The 20,680-nt window shown below is 50.2% G+C and overlaps 1 protein-coding gene across 1 annotated transcript in view; it reads left to right on the top strand.

Annotated features, from left to right (window-relative positions):
* Nucleotides 1–20,680, top strand: part of CCAP (Crustacean cardioactive peptide) — a 93,700-nt gene that overhangs the window by 46,352 nt on the left and 26,668 nt on the right. The window contains exons 2-3 of the mRNA XM_065426728.2: nt 5,563–5,660; nt 6,902–7,117. Of these exons, the coding sequence (XP_065282800.1) occupies nt 5,586–5,660; nt 6,902–7,117 (291 nt within the window). The 5' untranslated portion in view covers nt 5,563–5,585. The remainder of the gene's footprint in view (nt 1–5,562; nt 5,661–6,901; nt 7,118–20,680) is intronic.

The following is a 20,680-nucleotide window of genomic DNA, read 5'->3' as shown; positions in this document are numbered from 1 at the left end:
ATGCCGTGTATAACGCATAAGAATTGGGAGAAAGCGCCTATCAGTAACTGTTTTCAGGGCACATAAACAACCTACACAGTGCGAATTTTCGGTGCACGTCACCAAAAAGTAGGCCTCAGTTTTTAAAATATGGAATATCTGTTTTTTTTTTCTCCTGCCGGGAAACGAGTGGCTCTTATTTAAAACCAGCCTGAAAAGGAAATCGTCTGTCAGAAGTGACACATGCCTTTAGAAAAAATTCAAGTCAGTGTTCTATTGGTATTAAAATGGCTCTGCACGTTCGACCAAGGTCGATTTCACTAGCCTATCTACGATAAGTAGTGTTTACACGATGAAGTTCGACAGTTATACCTGTAAGAGGTTTGATTTTATTGTTGAAGGTGTTAATATACTGAGACTGCAACGCTACGCCGGCTATCTTTAGGCAGAGATTAAACAGTTCTAGCATTTGATAAACCAATGATTGCATGCCGTAAAGCACATCAGTCGTTTTGCATAGATGATTGTAATACTTAATCAAGACCTCCGCCTCACCCACAGGTTAAATATGCCAAGCTGATTGTGTGTTCGAATACGGAAACAGCGGTCCCCCCAATAAACTGAGCATGATGCAAGTGGCGCGAGATGACATTTGTTAGGGCGGGAACTGCCCAGCGTCAGGCGTTCTCCGCAACGCGAGTGGGTATGGCCAATCCCGCGCTACAGGGCGTCCCGAGAAGGCACAGAAGACAATTCTCGCTGTCCAAGCAGGGGATGCGTAGTAAAGAAATGCGCTACTTATTTGGTCACTCTATTAAGAAAGAAAATTTAGCTTCAGCTGTAGTTTTGTTGCGATGTCCAGCGCGCAGCCGAAAGTGCCCGCTTTCAAAAGTGGGGGAGGAAAACAGGAGGCGGGGCAAGTGGTCCTCTTGACCCACCCGGGGAGATACGCCTATGGTGAGTGAGTCGTGCCTTGAAACTATCGTATGTTTGTGTGTTCATCACGGCCGTTGAAAGGTCTTCGGGTGTGCTAACATGAGAGCTTTTTGCGACATCAACATTACGCCACTGACTACGCCACTTCTCGCGTGCCACGAATAACCACCAACACACGCCTTTGCGTTTGTCATGCGAAAACACTGCATTTTCGTGAAATCAGATATAGTCAACCATTTTTATTTTGGACGCAAACGAAGACAAATAACGTCACGAATGACTGTAACGAAAAAAAAAGAAAACACACATTAGGTAAACTAAGACATATATATGTACGAAAAGAAATTATTAAATGTGCGGCGGCGTGCTGGTGGTGGTAGTGGTGGCTAGTTGTAGTAACAGGTGGGTTTAGCCCGGAGATCAAGGCCGGCAATTGCCCCGCCCAAGCGTCTCTTATAAAATCACTGTCGTGTATCACCATTTGTCCATCAGATCAGTCTCTCTTAAGAATCCGATGAGGAGATGTGAAGTTTCTTTGCGGGCTATTCCTGGTCCTTCGAGGAACACAAGGTGTTGCAGGCACGTATGTGGAAGGACTTATGTTGCAGATTTTACAGGAGAGCGTCCCTTTCGCCTCGAAATTTTGGGCATGACCACAGAAAGTGTTCAATGTCTCCTGCCTCGTCGCATGTCGTACAGCTCGGAGAATTGATGCGCCCCGTATTAAATAACCATGCTTTCGTACTAGCAGATCCTGTCCTTATTCGCTGTAGAAGTGAGGCTTCCTCTAGACAAAATCTCTTAGTGACGCATGGCTTATGCAGTGGAACCCAAAGTGGCACAAAGTGATTTCGTGTGTCAGCTTCGTTAACTTGATTGCTCTTTGGGCCCTTGGCTTTGGGAGGAGGATGGAGCGTTGCGTATGCAAGAGGCACCAGCTTTTTCGTTGCCAGCAATGCCAATGTGGGAAGGTATCCACTGAAACTGTACTGTGAAGCCTTTGTTGCCAAGTTCTTTCACGAGGGTTACTGATTGGCGTGGGAACTTGATGGACGGTAGGCCATGGTAGAGTTGTTGCAACGCGGCCTTTGAGTCCGTAAGGAGGACCACATTTTGTGGTGGCAACGTCTTTAGTTTGCGCAGAGCAGCAGCTATTGCCACGCCTTCTACGACTGTCGACGAAGCTATGCTGTCCAGCCGGCCAGAACACGCATATCAAAGAGAGGGAATATAGAATGCAACTATGCAGCGATCTTCGTATACTTTGACAGAGCCATCTGTATATACATGGAGGTGATTCTCGTAAGTCGGGTGCAAATGTTCCAGAACTAGTGACTTGGCTTCTACAGCTGGAATGGAGCTCTTTGACTGCAGTCATGGTACACTTAAGTTTCATGTTATATCCTCGAATGTCCAGGGTGGGTCTACCTTCTCCCTCTGTCTCGAGCAGAGTAATCCTAAGAGTGGAAGCGTGTTCAGTGCTGCATAAAAATGTGAGTGCGGCCTATTACCTACACATCTTAAGAGGGCTTTGCCGGGCAAAGACTCACTCAGACTTAGTAGTTGGTTCATGAGAGTCTGGGAAACTTGAAGTCACAGAGGTCGTGACTCAGCTTCGTCGAGCACTTTTTTGTTCGATGCCGGTTGAGGGACTCCCAAGCACATCCGAATACCTGTTCTGTGTATGGTTTCTAAGCGCTTCTATTGGCTATCTCAGGGTGACATCAGAAGTAGTTGGTATAGTATGCGACTTGTAAGCAATGCTGTATGTAGCCGTAGCATCGACGTCGGGTGGTTGGTGACTTGTCAAACCTGGTGCACGTTCAAATTCAGCTTCGAGCGTGTAGATTTTCTTTTAATTCTAGGAAATAGTATGAATGATGATTTCTCTGTTGATAGTGATAAGCCAAGCGTTTTCAAATGGCCCTGAATTGCATTTACTGCTACCTGGGCTATTCGTACGTGGCTACGATGCTGGTAGCCGGAGACCCATACGCAGATATCATCGGCATATATAGACATCTTCATGGGTGTTCGATAGTTTAGTATTCTTGGGAGAGTCGTCATGGCGATGTTAAATAATAAGGGAGATAAAACACTCCCCTGTGGTACACAATGAAATATGCCAATTTTATCGCTCAGCCCCTCTGCCCAGGAATATCAACCCAGAGCACAACATCGACAGAAGACTTGTTCGAGCCAAAGCACTTTTCTGACAGGCAGCCGCCTCCGGGAAAGCATGCTGCTTTACGGACGCAGCCAAATATCCTGGCAGAAGAGCCTATGTAGCAGCGGTGGTCAACAAAGATGGTGCGCTCATCAACGCGTGCACGGTCCGCACTGATAGTCCTGAGGTGGCCGAGCAGGCGGCCATCAGCCTTGCACTCCTAGAAGACGATAAAAGCTTGGTGTACTGCGACTCCAAGAGGGCAATTCGGTCCTTTGGAACAGGGAGCATATCTCCGACTGTCGGCAGAATGCTTGGTACTCAACACCTCACCCCACACTACATCAATTGGTTGACCTAACTCACCGTGCGAACCCGGACTCCCTCTCGGCAGGATGGTAGAGCGAGTGCGACCCCCTCGTCTCTTACAACGATCTCACCCAGCATTATAAGTTAGTCAAGAGAACCATGCCGCTACCGCAAAAAGCACTCAATAAAGCACAAGAAGTCACGTACATGCGACTTCAGACGGGCACCTCCCCATGCCCGGCCTTCCTGCACAAAATCTTTCCGGACGCGCGCCCTCACAATGCCTGTCGCTTTTGTAAAGATATAGCTAGCCTTGCTCACATGCTCTGGGGTTGCCCCCTGGCGCCGGGGGCAAGGACCACCAAGGAGGAGTGGGAACGAGCTCTACGCAACTCGGACCATGAAGCACAGCTCTGGGCTGTCCATCAGGCGGAGGGGCATGGCCTCTCTCTCCCAACGTGAGAGCGACCCACCGCGCGCTAATCGCGCACACCGAGGGACCTTAAGAGAGTTATTCATCCATTCATCAATCCATCGCTCAAAGGGTCGCCAAGACAAACTCTGATGCGGCGATCATTGAAAAACGTATGTATGAAGTGTAACAGATGACCCGTGACGCCTATTCCTTATAAGTGGCTGATGATGGCTGCTTGAGACACATAGTCGTAAGCCTTGGAGACATCGATAAAAACAGCAAGTGTCGACCAGCCGTCTGCATTGTAATGTTCTATGTGACTTTGCAGGTCTAGCTGATTGTCTGGAGCACTTAGACGCTGCCGAAACCAAGTCATGCCCGATGGTAGTTTCCGACCCTGCTTGACGTACCAAGTGAGTGGTCGCTGCACAGGAGGTCAGTGATGGTCAGCTGTACAAGTACAGAGCAGCCGGATTTTTTCCAGTCTTCAGAACCAGTAACATACATGCTACCTTCCAAAAATCTGGGTTATCCCCTCTGGTCCATACTTCGTTGAAAATTTTCAACAGATTACGTCGTCTCTCAACCGGTAGGTTGATCAGCATCTGATTGCTGATAAGGTCAGGTCCCACCGCACAGCGATGTCGGAGGCTGCTCATAGCTAGTTCCAACTCTCTCAGTGTGAAAGGAGCATCCGTCAGAGACGACGATAGCGGCGGAGGCTGGTTGGTTGTGCCTGCTGACCTGCCGGAAGAGTATGCTTGAGCAAAGGCATTCGCAAGACAAGCGAGTGGCTTGCCTAACTTCAATGATAGGGCTTCAAATGGCTTGATTGGTCGAACTTTTTCAGCAAAGCTATTAACGACCCAACATATCCTAGGTACTGGCGTGAAGAGCGAGAGGCTCGCGCAAAATGCTGCCCATTGATCTCTTCTTAGTTTCCTTGCGTAACGGTGAATCACTGCGTTAATTCTGTCATATATTCTCTTCATTGGTGGATCGCCTTTCGTCCTCATCAGCCTTCGTTTCGCTCTTCTACGGGCAGCGCATATATTTTTGACCTTCAAGTCCGGAGTGGGAAAGTGGTAGGGTAGCTTCAGCTAAGCAGTAGTTAATCTCTCGCTGCGTAGCATATCCGAGAACAGGTCACCAGAAGATTCGTTTAGAGCGTCCCTGTACGTATCCCAATGCGTCACAGGGCAGGATCTTCGGCCGGTGATACGAAATCCAGCAATGTTGACGAAGACAGAAAAATGGTTGCTGCCCATTCTATCTTTACTCGTCGTTGATGATGCAAGAATGTCCGCCAAGTGTAATGTCAAATCAATGACACTGTAAGAGGCCGGTGATCGGAAAAACGTTGGCTGTTTGTCATTCAACACTCAGAGTCCCTCAGTATCTAAAGCACCTTGCTCGATTGCCATACAATTCAATGGGAATGCTCCCGAGTAAGCCGCGGTGATCTTGACGCCACCGCTTTCGTCACGCCAGGTTCCGCAGATGAAATTTTGGTCCAGGTAGCATGACATCAAAAAACAGAATGCACAGGCCTGCTATCCAGGAAGCGTTGGCTAATGTCACGGCTAACCTCTTCTGCGACACATGGTGTTTGTCGGGACACATTCCGACGGGAGGCAGGAGAGTTATGTGGATTCCCCACCAATTCTCTTTCTTCTTCCAACTTTTTTTTTTTGATAGATAGAACTTCGCTGACAGCAGCAATCACAGATTATGAAGGTGTTCTAATGTTTTGCAGGATCTAGGTGCGCAAGGTCAATCATGTCTGCAACTGGGCTGCTCCTCTTCGGCGTCCTCGTCTTTTCAGTCTGCCTGACTGCAGCACAAGAAAAGCCGGTGAGTTGTGACGCCGAAAGTCGCGAGCTTCAGTATTTAAGGAATACTTGCAGGTACGTCAAGCAGGTTAACTCTATGCGGGGTGTAAGGTCTCAACAGGGCTTCATCAGGGCTTCTATTTAGGATAGCCAGTTCTAATGAAGCCTGCCTTTCCGTCTGCCAGCACTTATTAAGCAACAACAGCTATTATTATTACTACAAGACTTCTCTGTTCCCTGTAATTTCTGTAAGTTATACGGTCAACTTCGCCATCAGATGAAGAGGTTCGAAGTGTCTTTGCCTAAGCTTCTCCGTCTTTCCTGTGGTTGAAAACAGAAATATAAATTTTAAATACGTGCGCTAACCCCCGTATTCAGAATGCATCTTAAGTTGAAGTCCATGCTTGCCTTGATCGAAATGAAGCCTACCGTGAACGCGCCAAGGGAAACGCAGTGAGCGTCAGGCGTCATTTAGGTGAAGTCAGGCATGGGCTTCACCATAAGATGCATTTCTGAATACGGGGTTAGCTCAAGAATTGAGAGGCATCAGTGCCTATCAACGCATTTATACCCATCATACCTTGATGTGCGAGCGTAGCTCTCGCTGTAAGTTTCGATGTGCCGTGTAAGCTTGAATGTGTAAAGCTTCAGTGTACAAACCTCCATCTAAGCAAGAACGTGTCTGGAGGCCTTCATATAGCAGTACATTTACTATCGCCATACAACATAAAACACACATCCACGTCAACTGTTGCAAGGTATTTGAAGAAAAAAAAGTACATTATACCAACAACACGCCTAAGAGGCAACTATTAAACATTACGATATTCCGCGAAACTATATATATATATATAGAGAGAGAGAGAGAAAGGCAAAGGAAAGACAGGGAGGTTAACAAGATATTATCTCCGGTTGGCTACCCTGTACTGGGGAGGCGCAAAGGGATGTGATAGATGAGAGAGAGGAAGGGAAAAAGAAAACCGAACTATACAAAGCGCAAATGCATGTGACACACAGTAAGCAACGTGGAAAAAAAGAACGAAATTTAAGATCTACTTCTTTTTATTTGCAATATACGCTCTAATTTGTTTCCGGGCGAATGTGCTTGTAATACTTTCTGTCTAGTATTGACTTAAACGTGAAGATAACGTGTGTGTTAGCAACTGTGTGTCTTTTACAAGCGTTTCTCATGCTCTAGCCTTGCGATAGTAAAGACGTCAGTAGGGTGCCTCACCATGTGTCGTGCATCTATCTGTCGGCCAGGACGACGTGAGCGAAGAGCGCTTCGCCCCGGAGCAGAAGCGGCCCTTCTGCAACGCCTTCACTGGTTGCGGAGGGAAGAGGTCCCAGTTCAGGACGCGCAACCTGATATCCGTGCTGCGGCAGAGAATACTGGATGAAGCGACGAGGAGTCACCAGCGCTACCGGAGCAAATTTCCAGAGGACGTAGGCAGCCGCAATGCTTTGGATGCTGGCGATGTGAGTGTGCCCGTGTGGGCCTTTGGCATTTGCGCTAGGGGTGCTTGAGCAGTGGCTTTCGAAACTAGGCCTAATGAAGAATCGAATACATATGCCGTCGAAATGTATACCAATTAATCACTTTGCAAGCAGTGTTACGGTATACTGCGTAGCTTTGTATTTTGTGGAAAAAGGAGGAAAATGAAGCACATCAGATCAACGTAATGCCGCGCTTTGTTGCATCACATAAACAGAACGTGCTAGAGCAGCAGTAATTCTAGTAGTGGTAAAAATAGTAATAGTAGTAATACTAGTAAATAGCAGTAATACTGGAGCAGCAGTACAGCAGTAATGCTAACGTATTAAAACAGTATTCAGCATGTATCAGGTGAAAGGATCGCTTCATTATCTCCGCTTCGCCAGTACCGCCTGTAATCCGCCTGTGAGCAATTTAGAAGCACTCACAGATTGCCGATGATCCAACACACGTATCGTGCATCAGAAAGCGCGTATCCTGATTCGTTCACTGTAATAAGAAGTTTGCGCAAGAGAGAGAGAGAGAGAGAGAGAAAGGCAAAGGAAAGACAGGGAGGTTAACCAGAGATTATCTCCGGTTGGCTACCCTGTACTGGGGGAGGGGAAAGGGGAAGCGATAGGTGAGAGGGAGAAGGATTAAAAAAAAAACGAAACTACACACACACGCACGTACACACAAACTGTTTCTGTGGGCACTGTCACGCAGCCCGCAAAGGCGTTCCTACTGTGATGCAGTGCACCGTACAATCCTGAGTCACACAGTGAAGTCACAATCTGTCAGAAAGTCCAGTGTCTTTTAAATACCGCAGCAGCGCCTTCATGGCCGATCGCGCTGATGTTCGCGTAGGCCAGTGTCCAAGAATCTTGTTTTCTGACAGTGGGCGCTTGTCCAGTTTGTCTAGGGTGGCTGAGAGGACTGCTCTTTGCGGGTTGAAACGAGAGCACTCACAAAGAAGGTGCGCGATTGTTTCATTGCACCCGCAGAAGTCACAAAGTGGGTTGTCGGACATTCCGATAAGAAACGAGTACGCATTTGAAAATGCTACTCCAAGCCATAGACGAACTAGAAGGGTACAGTCGCGTCGTGGAAGCTCGGGCGGAATACGGAGTTGTAAATTAGGGTCCAGGGTATGAAGTCGCGCACTTGTGAAATTGGATGAATTCCACTGAGCTAATGTCAGGTCGTTTGCCAGTACGGCAAGTTTTTTCGCTGCGTCGGCTCTCGAAAGTGGAATGGCAACGCACCTGACGCCGTCATGGGCAGATCGGGCAGCTGCGTCTGCTCGATCGTCTGCGTCTGCTCGTGCGGCATACACGGCAAGTTTGCGCAAGACTAATATCTAATCCGCTACCACGCATTGAAAGGGTCTTAGAGTACTGATGTCGTGTTGCCTCTTCTTGCGGTATCACTGTGGCCCATTCCATGTAACGGCCAAGCAAACATCCATTCATCTACATAAATGGATAAAATTGCTAAAGACTGTCTGCTTCAGAAAATCAAAAATGGCCGAACATTTTGGAAAGTTCGGGCGAGGAAAGACATCTGCGCGGACTTCTAACTGTAAGCGACTTCCAATTTAAACAGAAGACCTTGCTCAGAGTGACAGGGCCGGGACGCAAGCGTTGGCTGCGAAGTTCATGCCAGCGATCGGTCTCGCTATGCTGCCGAAAGCAACAGGCCCGGTGACTCACGATAGCCATAAGGAAATTGAATAACACGAAATCATCGCTGTCATGTCACTTCCTCAACGGCAGCCCATTAGCGTTCGTTCTTCAAAGGGTAGGAATGCGAGCTAGTTGGTACGAAGCTGTTGGTGAAAAAACGGCGCGAAATGAACACGGACAAGGTAGGAACACAGGGCTGGCGCGTGTCCTGTGTTCCTCCCTTGTCCGTGTCCATTTCGCACTCTTTTTCCGCCGATGAGTTATTCGCTCATACGTGGCAAATTTGAGAGCATTGGAGCGCGCAAGCGAGTAGCCACGCGTTTTGTTATCTTTCTTTTTTTACGTATATATATAGAGATCTCGCGAAATTTCTATACGACGCGCAGTGGCAACGAGAATGAGATCGAGGCCGTCAGAGTTCGACGAGAGAGCAAGCAGTTTGGATGCCCACCATGTTCGTCTCGAGGCGCACTTCGAAGGCAACAATATCAAGGACTCATCGAAGAGTGCCGGGCACTTTTGCTAGCATCGCTCAGTGACAGTGTATAGTTCTTCTTCAGTGGCATGGGATAAACAAGTCCATGCGAAGCCAGAGCCCGCGGAAGCGACGATAACGCCACCATGGGAAGCACCACTGGGCGTACGGAGGCAACAACGCCCTATCGCCAGACGAAACGCGGAAGCTAGAAAAATATTTGAAAAGAGATTGGGATTAAACAACGCCGCAGCACACCACTGACATCTACACGGACGCTGCAATCACAAACGACATAGCAAGCATGGCCTGGGTTAGCACATCTGCACCCCAACACGATGGCTATCACACATGTCAGCTTCCTGGGGGTGCAACCTTGCACGCTGAGCTCTTAGCTATATGGGGAGCGGTCAACACCATTCCCATTGACATGGGAGACATTGTAGAGCAGAGTATGCGGAATAATTATCGGATCCTTACTGATTCGTACAAAGCAGTGGCCGAATTAACGGGGCCTACGACAGATGATGCGGTGGCCAACGACACCAGAAAAAAGCTAAAGAGAATACAGGACAATGGGACAAATGTTGAAATCCTATGGACACCGGGGCACACCGGCACGGATGGGGGAAACGCAGCCGCTCACGCTGCTGCCGCGCAAGCGGGTGGGCTTGATTACACGTACAGCTCCCCACACTCCATTTCCTCGCCAAACCCCGCGGACCAAAACCCATACCTAAACATATTGGCGGCAGGTTCTCCTAGCAGAGCACTGATGCATTACATTAGTACTAAAATAAAAGCAGACAGTAAACGGAGATTATTAGAAGCTACACGAGTACATGTGTTTGACGACAAGGGCGGGCTTACCCGCACGGAAGAGGTTTTCTTGAATAAGGTTATGGCAAACGCTGCGTACACACCACACATACTTGAGAAATGGCACCAACCCAGACAAGCTACGATTGCGAAGACTTACACCCGATGTACACATTGCCAGGAGTCATGCAGAGCAGACTTGCAACACTTCAGTTGGAGCTGTGCAGCTTTTTCACAAGGGAGATCCAACATTCAGCATCTACTACACGGAGACATTAGAACATTAGGAATTGCAATACAAACTAACCCTGAAACACAGAAAGCCATTGCGACATATGGCAGACAAAGTGGCCTGTTTCGAGTAGTGTAGAAGGGGTCGATCAGCCCACGTGAGAGCGGCGAAACTAAACATGCACCTGAGCCTGCATAAAGCGGAAGATCCCAGACTGAGATGAAGTGTTTCAGCCAACAGTCTGGGTACCCACATTCCCTTCCCTCCTAATCCCCATCAGCGGCCTAGAGCCGTCCCCTTCCTTAAAATAAAGGCTTTATTCATTCATTCATTCATTCAGGGACATGACCGTCAACGCTCGTGAACAGCTTACCGTACGAGGAAGTTGCGAAGGTGTTAGAAGAGCACTACAGCCCGCAAGTGAACGAGACAGCGGCAAGTCACGCATTTTTTATACGGAAGCGAGAAGACGGCGAGAGAGAGTTAAAGACTTTGTTGTCGACTTACGACGTCTTGCGAATGATTGAAACTTCAGCAGTTTTTCGGACAGAATGTTACGAGACCGGATGGTCTGTGCTATTCGGGACGACGACGCCAAGCAGGTCCTGCTGAAGCAAATGAAGCTGAGGCATTCTCAATGTCTTCAGAAATGGCTGACCGTAACGTCCGTTCTATGAGGACTGCAGACGGTGAGAACGATGGCGGCAACGTGCTCTTCGTTCAAAGGCGTCGTGGCAGCAGGTACAATACACGAGAAACACGCCCTTCTTGCAGGAGATGTGGCTCAAGTCACTGGGTACACGAATGCCAGCATGTCAAGAAGGTGTGCCGTAAATGCGGCACAAGAGGACACTTGGCGAGAATGTGCCAGACCCGGCGCACCGACCAGCAGGGATCATACGCGCTCAACCGTCCGATGCTGAAGACAGCAGTGAAGAAATGCTTTTCGCCCTATCCGCCCGGCACAATGTTGACCACGCGAGGATGCGACCGATGTAACGAAACTGGTCTGAAGCGGCAGGACACTAGGGGTGCTCATCGACACATGGTCGTCCGTCAGCGTTATTAAAAAAAAAAACGTGTTCACAGGCAGCTTGAGTGGTGGCCTGGGCTAGAAAAGACACCACTTCGCTCTGCTTCTTGGGGCCTCTTCCAGTAGTCGGCCGAGTCCCTATGAGTATGGAACACGACAAGACGCGAGTGAACACTTCGTTCGCGGTAGTCGACTGCGATTGACCACTAATGTGCGGTAGAAACACATTTCAAGCTTTTCGCGAAGCCGGCTTGTCACTCTTGGAAGAACATGGCTCTATATATGCGTTCATACACTGCAGTCAGAAGACGGCATAAAAGTGCTTCTTGATAAGTTCTCAGATTTGTTTGAAGACCGGCTGGGCTGTTGAAAAGGTCCGCCTGTGAAGCTGTGCAAGAGAGGAGGTGCGGTGCTACGGTTTTTGAGGACCCGTTCGGTGCCGTTCGCGCTTCGCAAAGCCGTCTCCGCCGAAATTGACCGCCTCGTTCGGCAAGGCGTTCTGTCACCGGTCAGTGTCTCCGAGTGGGCTGCGCCTGTCGTGCCAGTGGTGATGAAAAAATGGGGACATCAGACTGTGCGGCGATATTAAGCTTACCGTGAATCCTGCCACTCACCTGGAGCAGTACCCTTTGCCAAATGTGGATGGCATTTTTGCTGCGTTCTAAGGGGGAGAAGTATTCACTACATTGGACTTGCGAAATGCTTATAACCAGCTCCTGCTTGACGTGGAGACTGAGAAGATAACCGTCATCTACACGCACGAGGGCTTATACTCGTACAACCGACAAGCCTTCGACATCTTGTCTGCTCCCGCACTGTTCCAGCGGCGGCGCATTGAGTAGTTATTGCGGGGCTTACCAAGAATGCGCGAATACCCGGACGACATCGTAATCAGCAAACACTTCTTTAACTGCGCATATAAACAATCACAGAGAGAGCACACAAAGGACAAGCGCAGACTTGCAACTAACCTTTATTCCACAAAGACTACATATTAGTATGTGGCGAAACGGTACGGTGCGGCTTCTGTGTCTGCGCGCCGCGTCGGTGCTTTTCAAAATGAGCGCCGGCGAAGATAAGAACACTCTCGCCAACAGAAGCTAGAAAAACCATGTGTGCACCCTGTGCATCCCGAAGGGGATCAGTTGCTGTAATGTGTCTCGACTGGAAGCATTCAAACCATGATTTCCCACATCCAGCTGGTGACCCGGAAACCGAGCCTACCGCACCGCCATGGCCGACCAGGAACCTCTTGCCGCTATTCCCCAACAAGTGCAACAACTTCAACAGCAACTGCAGGCCCAGCAACAGGTAATCCAGAACCAAGAGCAGCAACTTCAGGAACAGCAGCACCCCATCCAAAACGATTCCGCACAGCCCCGCTCGGGCCACGCACCCCAAAGCTCCGCTCCAGCGGTCGCTATCAGCGCAGGCGCTGCTGCTACTGCGGCCGTCGCCGACTCAGACGTCTATCGCGTCGCCGTAAAGCGTCCACCGTTTTGGCAGATTCACCGGAATTGTGGTTCGCACAAGTAGAGGCGCAGTTTTCCCTGGCAAGTATTACCCAGGATCGGACGCGCTACGACTAGGTCGTCGCGAATCTGGACTCTCTTTACGGGACTGAGCTTTGCGACATACTCGCAAGTCCTCCGGCTGACGATTGTTAGCTGCACCTGAGGACGGAACTGATCCGACGGCTTTCACCCTCAGAAGATCAGAAAGTGGGTCAAACTACTTCAGCACAAAGAGCTCAGTGACAGCAAGTCATCGCAGTTCCTACGCCATATGCGTGCCCTTGCGGGCAATACGCGGGTTGACGACTCCCTCCTTCAAACCATCTGGCTTCAGCGCCTACCGTCACACGCACAGGCCATCCCCCAGTTTCTGCCGAATCTACCGCTGGACCAGCTCGCCCAGATTGCGGACCAGTCCGAGTCGTCGAAGTCTCTCTGCCATCGCCACCACTCACCGTCCTTGCCATCGGCGCCCCACAACCCACCCTCGAGCTCGCGTACCGTATCGTCGACATCACCCATCAGCTGAACTCTATTGAAAGGCACCTGGATCAAGGCCCGAAGTCCCGTTCTCGCAACCACTCCCAAAGCCACGACCGCAACGCCGACTCATCGCATCGTAACGATAACGGCCGCTGCTACTACCGTCGTCGCTTCGGCGACAGGGCCCGGAAATGTAACCACCCTCTTCAGCCGGACATCAGGGAAACTTCAACGGCAGCCCGCAGAAACGGCTGCGAGCTGCCAACTTGGAAGCCGTCGCACTTTTGTCACCGACCAAGTCACTAAGCGGCGATTCCGAATCGACTGCGATTCCGACATCCGCTGCTTTCCACAAGCCTTCCTGCATGACAAACGCCCTTGCGCGTCATTTGCGCTAAGTGTGGCGAATCACTCGAGCATTAAGACCTACGGCTCGCTTCGCCTTAACATCCACCTCAAAAACCTACGCCGCGAATTTCCATGGAATTTGTCGTCGCCGACGCTACATCGGGTCCGACTTAGGGTACTACTATCTCCTAAAAGACTGCCGACATGACGAACTTAATGACGCCACAACAGGTCTCTCCTCGTCGGGCCAGCGTACTACCACCTAACAGCCCAGCATTAAGGTGCTCGCCGTCCAAAACCAACTGCCGTACCATGCCTTCCTCGCAAAATTTCCCGATCTGTCTTGACCTAGCGGGCGTCCACGAGAGGTGCGCCACACAACCGTCCACTACATCCGTACTACTACCGGCCCGGCGGTCTCCTGCCGCGCCCGTCGCCTAGCACCGGACTGCGTGTGAATCGCCCAAGCCGAGTTTGAAGTCACGCTACGTGAAGAAATTTCCTGCCGCTCGGAGGGACCTTACGCCTCACCGCTTTATCTGGTGCCAAAGATGACTGATGGCTGGCGACCCTGAGGAGATTATCGCACCCTCAACGCCGGACCATCCCCGACAAGTACCACGTCCGTCATATACAGGATTTCGCCCACCGCTTACCCGGTAGCACCACGTTCTAAGTTGTTGACCTCGTAAAGGCCTACACACAAATTCCTGTGAACCCGGACGATGTCCAAAAGACCGCAATCGTCACGCCCTTCGGCTTATTTGAATTCCCTTTCATGAGTTCCGGACTCCGCAATGGTGCACAAATCTTCCAACGCTTCATCGACGACGTCGTCCGCGGCTTACACTTCATCTTCGTCTACCTAGACGACACTCCGGTCTTCTTTCCCAACGAAGAGGACCACCGCCAGCACCTTCACCAACTTTTCCAGCGCCTCGACGACTACGGCTTACTCACCAACTTCCAGAAGAGCACACTCGGCGCCCCCGTCGTCACCTTCCTTGGCCATAAGATCCCTTCAAAAGGGACTAGACCCTTACCTGACCACATTCTCGCCCTTCAAAACTACGCTGGCCTACCACATCAAAAGACCTCCGCCGTTCCCTTGGCATGCTCAACTTTTACAGGCGCTTCGTGCCTAAAGCGGCCACATATCAGGCCCCTCTCGACAATGCAGTGGTTGGCCTACGAGATAACCAATCTGTCACTTGGACACCACCTTTAACACAAGCGTTTGAAGACTGCAAAACTGCCCTCTGCAGCGCCACTCTGCTCTCTGATCCCAAGCCAGAGGCCCCCTTGGGGCTCTTCACCGATGCCTCTAGCACTGATACCTCTAGCACGTGGACAGAAACTATGCGTTGGCGCTCTTTTCCAAGAAACTTCAAAGCCAAAGGCACCCTCGTCCCCTGGCAGCGTCGCAGATGCAACTTCGACCCCTGCGGAGACGACTTGGCCAGTCTGCTACAGAGCTTCTCGCCATCTACGAAGTGGTCCAGCACTTTCTCCACATCCTCGAGGCACAGCACAGCACCATCTACACCGAGCACAACCCTATCGCTTACGCCTTCTTCCAACGCCGCGAAAAACTTTCACCGCTATAGCAGAACCAAATGGCCTTTATCGCCCAGTTTACCACAGATATCCAAAACATAAGCGGGAAAGATAATATGGTCGCCGACGTACTCTCCCGGGTCTCCGCTGTCGAGTTGATATCCGTGACGACTGACGCCCTCGCTGACGCTCAGAAAACGGACGCCGAACTCCAGCAGCTCCTCGAGAATGGCTCTTCGACTTCATCAAGTTGCCGTCCCTGAGTCGACGGATACTCTCTACTGCGACATATCCACCGGACAAGTGAGACCATATGTACCTTTCCTGCATCGCCGAGCCTTTTCAACCAGTTACACAAGCTCAGCCGTCCCGGCATTCGCGCTTCTACACGCTTTATGGCTGACAGTTACGTTTGGCGCTCAATGCAGCGTGACTGCCGCACCTGGGCACGCACGTATATCCAATGCCAACGTGCCAAAATCAGCTGGCACGTCACTTCGCCGTTTGAGGCATTACCCCTGCCGTCGGAACGGTTTCAACACGTCTACATCAACATTATTGGCCCCCTTCCACCAACCGGATCTCACCGCAATTGATCGTTACGCTCGATGGTCCGAGGCATGGCCCCTCGAAGGTATTACCGCAGACGTCGCCTCGGCCTTCTTTGCTGACTGGATAAATAAGCCCAACCAAACGCTCTCCTCATTTATAGGAGGTCACTTTTGTTTGCTTTAAAAACGAACAACACTGCCTACACTGAGCGGCTTGTCCCATTAATTGGCTGACAAGAGGCGAGGACCATGCTCAAGTGGAGAGGGATTCGATGGGGCCGATCCACTGCACTGAATATCGATAATCGGTTGAAAAGGGTGGTGCGGGCGTCTGCGATTGGTCCGGTTTCTCTTACCTACCTTGCGGTGTCTCGTAGACAATCGCGGCGGCATGCAACGGAAGCTTAAGAATGACGCTAAGACGGGTCCTCAGCAAATAAGAGTTGGCAGAACGAGGTCGCAAATGTGCCGAAAGTTCTCAAAAACATTACACGGCCCAGCAAAACGTTTTATTACACGCAAATAAACCCACGCTCTCCGGCAGGGGCGAGTAGCCAGTGCCGGAGCGATCGGCGGCAGCCATCTTTTCTCCCTTTCGGAACGGGGCATGCCGCCTGCGGCTATTCAGAAGGACATTCTATTTTGTTCCGCATATTAACGAATCTTTAACGCGTACGCGTTACTTTCACGCGGTAAGCTTTTGCGGTTTTGTGACATCGGGTGAGAGGCAGGTGAAGTGGGTGCAGCCCGAAAACTTTGACGAATAGACGAGGGCTAATGCAAAAAGGCGTCCAATCAGAAATAACTATTTTTCTTTCGTTCGGTCAAATCATGTATAATCAGCGTGTACACGTCATATCAGATGGGGAGCTATCGCGGTTTTCATGACGTAGCGTGACAGACAGGTGAGTGGGGGTGGTCCAAAAAAGTTTTTGACCAATCGCGGTGGGCTGATTGCAGAATTGGAATAGAAAAGTTTCGAATAGTTTTACGTTATAGCGCCCCTATTCCAAACTTTTCTATTCCGAAGTGACGCGTACGCGTTAAAGATGCATTAATATGCGGAACAAAACTGAATTTTTCTCTGAATAGCCGCAGGCTGCCCCCTTTCGAAAGGAATAAAATATGGCTGCCACCGATCCCTCAAGCACTGGCTACTCTCACCCGCTAGAGAGCATGGATTTATTTGCGTACAATAAACCTTTTTGCGTGGCCATGTAACGTTTTCGAGCACTTTCGGCACGTTTACGACCTCACTCTGCCAACACTTATCTGCTGAGGATCAGTTTTAGAGGCATTCTTAACCTTCCGTTGCATGCCGCCGCGATTTTCGACCAGCCACCGCAAGCTAAGTGAGGGAAAGCGGACCAATCGCAGACGCCGGCACAACCCTCTTCATCCTGTTATCGATTTTCAGTGCACTGGCTCGGCCCCATCGAATCCCTCTCCACTTGAGCGTGCTCCTCGCCTCTTATCTGCTAATTAAATAAGACAAGCCGCTCAGTGTAGGCAATGTTATTCGTTTTTAAAACAAACAAAAGTGACCTCCTATTTCTACGGCACAATATGTGCGATCACGAAAGGCGAGCAGTGTGCAGACGACGACGATTAGAAGCTAGCGCGGGCTGTTGCCTCTTGGCCAAGCGCAGCGTATTTTCTTGTAAATATACTTGTACATAGCTTTTCGTCTGCGTCTTCCTACGTAACATATCTAGTGGAGGTGGACGTTCCCTGTACCTCGTCACGGAGCTTCGCAGTGGACGGTACGCCGAGCCTTCCTTCATGGCTCCCGGCGACGACAACCCGACTCCGCCGGCTCCGACACCTGCTGCCACTTCGACGACATACATCACTCTCCCCGCTCCCCGTGATCCTGGCGTATTCTCGGGCCAAGATGGGGAAGACGTCGATGACTGGATCAGCCTGTAAGAACACGTCAGCCGCAATAACCGGTGGGACCCTACTATTATGCTCGCCAACGTAGTCTTTTACCTCGGTGGCACACCTCGAGTTTGGTATCGCACGCACGAAGATGAGCTCACCAGTTGGGATTCACTTAAGACACAGCTTCGAGACTTGTTCGGCAACCCCTACGGTCACCAACTTGCCGCGCAGAAGGCGCTTTCCGGCCGTGTGTAGACGTCAACAGAGCCCTATGTCACGTACATTCAGGACGTCTTGGCTCTGTGCCGCAAAGTTGACACCCAAATGACTGAGTCAGACAAGGTTTCCCACATCCTCAAAGGCATTGCCGATGACGCCTTCAACTTGCTCGTTTGCAACAACGTAGCGACGGTGGATGCTGTTATAAAAGAGTGCCGCCGCCTGGAACTCGCCAAAAGCCGACGTATTGACCAGCAGTTTGCCCGTCTGCCCAACACCCCAGCGACATCTTCCTGTGCCGACGCTCCTCGTCCCAACAACACTGCCGATGTTACCAGGATCGTCCGGCGTGAGATCGAGGCCGCCTATCCGGCTGCCTTCGACTCCAGTCCCACCAACACATCTGCAGTCACGGTCTCACTGATCCAGGCAGTTGTCCGCCAGGAGTTTGAAAACATGGGTCTTCACACCATCTGCTCGGCCCATCGCCTTGATACCCGCCCGGCTTCTTCGATTCCGCCCCGTCCCGTATCTTCTTACCCACCACGTTTCCGCAACCCATCTGAATGGCGCACTGCTGACGACAAGCCTATTTGTTTCCACTGCCATCGAATCGGGCACATTTCTCGGCACTGTCGCAGTCGCTGGAGTTTCCCGATCCGGTCTACTTATACTGCCTACTCTCGCCCCCCAGGTGGCCCTTCTCGTCCCTATGCCGCACGCTCCGATAATACCGCCACTTATTCTCCTGCAACGAACCGCCCATATTCTCTTTCGCCTTCGCCCCAACGACGACAATCTCGCTCTCCCCAGCCCCGTTGCTCCTATTCGCCGACTCCCTTCGGACGCCGCTCCCAGCCGGAAAACTAGACGATGCAGCGCCTCGAAGTGACGCTGCATTGCTCCCAACGCCGCCAAATCCTCTACTGACGTTGCCCACTCATCTGAACCTTCTTGACGTGCAAGTCGACGGTGTTTCTGTATGTGCACTCATAGACACTGGGGCGCATTTGTCCGTAATGAGCGCTGACCTTCGTAACCGGCTCAAGAAAATTATCACGCCCGCCACGACGCCTGTTGTCCGTGTCGGCGATGGCGGAACAGCCCCCGTAAGTGGTATGTGTACCGCCCGCGTCTCCTTCGCCGATCGTTCAACAATCGGGCTATTCACAGTCATCGCCCACTGTCCCCACGACATCATCCTCGGCTTAGACTTCCTCTCCGCACATTCTGCTCTCATCGATTGTTCCGCCAGTACTCTCCGCCTTGACCTGCCTGTTCTGGATCCTGCTGAACCACACCCCCGTCGCCTCAGTACCGCCGACTTCGTTCGCTTGCCACCTTCGGCACTGACCTACGTTGACCTAGTGTCATCCCCACCAGTCCCCGAAGGTCACTACATCGCGGCTCCTATGCAAGACGTCCTACTTACACACGGGATCACAGTAACCCATACAGTTTTATCTATTACGGCGAATAGCGCCTGCCTGCCAGTGGTCAACTTTGGCTTGACGACACAAGTGCTGCCACGTGGGATGTCTCTGGTCCAGCTTTACTCATTCGAGGATCACTCAGTAGCATCCATTGCAGTAGACGACACTTCATCCGATACTCCTCTACCATCGCAGTCGGCAAATTGTACCATCGATGACTTACAGAAAATGATTGCCCCCGACTCGCACGCTCGTGAACTCTACCGCGTTCTGTTTTCCTACCACGATATTTTTGACTTTAACGATCGTCCTTTGGCTCAAACTACAGCTGTCAAACATCGCATTAATACCGGCGATGCCCCTCCTATTCATCGCCGCCCGTATCGAGTGTCACCAGCTGAGCGTCAAGTTATTCACGCAGAAGTTCGCAAAATGCTTGCCAAGAATATTATTGAACCATCATATAGTCCATGGGCGTCACCCGTAGTACTGGTCAAAAAGAAGGATGGCTCATGGCGCTTTTGCGTGGATTATCGGCACCTTAACAGGGTTACCAAAAAGGACGTGTATCCCCTACCTCGGATTGATGACGCGCTTGACTGCCTCCACGGCGCTCGCTATTTCTCCTCTATTGACCTACGTAACACTATAAATGAGGAGAGCGTTTAGTTTGGCTTATTTATTGGTTTTTGGTTGGTTATTTAGGTTATTTAGCGTTTGGTTGGTTATTTATTTATTTATTTATTTATTTATTTATCTATTTATTTATTTACATGATACTGCAGACCTTTTGGGCCCAAGCAGGAAGGGCAAATTCAAATAAAGAATAAAATGCATTGTACAAACAGCAATGTAAATATCTGTTAAGATGCATGCATGTAGATATAAAATACTTCCAAATACGTATGCATACCTGGCACCTACAAAAGGATCACATTGCAAGTGGCAAAAAAAATCCCTATTAGAGGTTAAACAATATCGTTAATGGCCTTTTAAAGGCTTCCACACGTGAATCAGAATCAGTTTATTCATAACAAAAATGGGGATAGTTACATGAGCTCTTCAGGTGTGTGAATTCCAGTCAGTTATTGTTTTCGGAAAAAATGAGAACTTGTGGGAATTTGTTTTTGCAAAATGAAGAGTTAAGCTATAGTTCTGTGCGTGTCTTGTTTTTCGGGATAAAGGCGGCGTGACATATGGTGTGACCGGCATGCCGAGCTTTCCACGTAACAAGGAATGCAAACATTCTATCCTCGCTAGTTTTATTCTGGTACAGAGAAGCTTTATTTGATTAGTTTGATGAGGAAATATGGAGTCACAATTTCTGTATTTCTT

This window comes from Dermacentor albipictus, chromosome 1 (assembly GCF_038994185.2).
Source record: "Dermacentor albipictus isolate Rhodes 1998 colony chromosome 1, USDA_Dalb.pri_finalv2, whole genome shotgun sequence".
NCBI lineage: Eukaryota > Metazoa > Arthropoda > Arachnida > Ixodida > Ixodidae > Dermacentor > Dermacentor albipictus.
The sequence above is the reverse complement of the archived record's forward strand: the minus strand, read 5'-3'. Positions and strand labels throughout refer to the sequence as shown.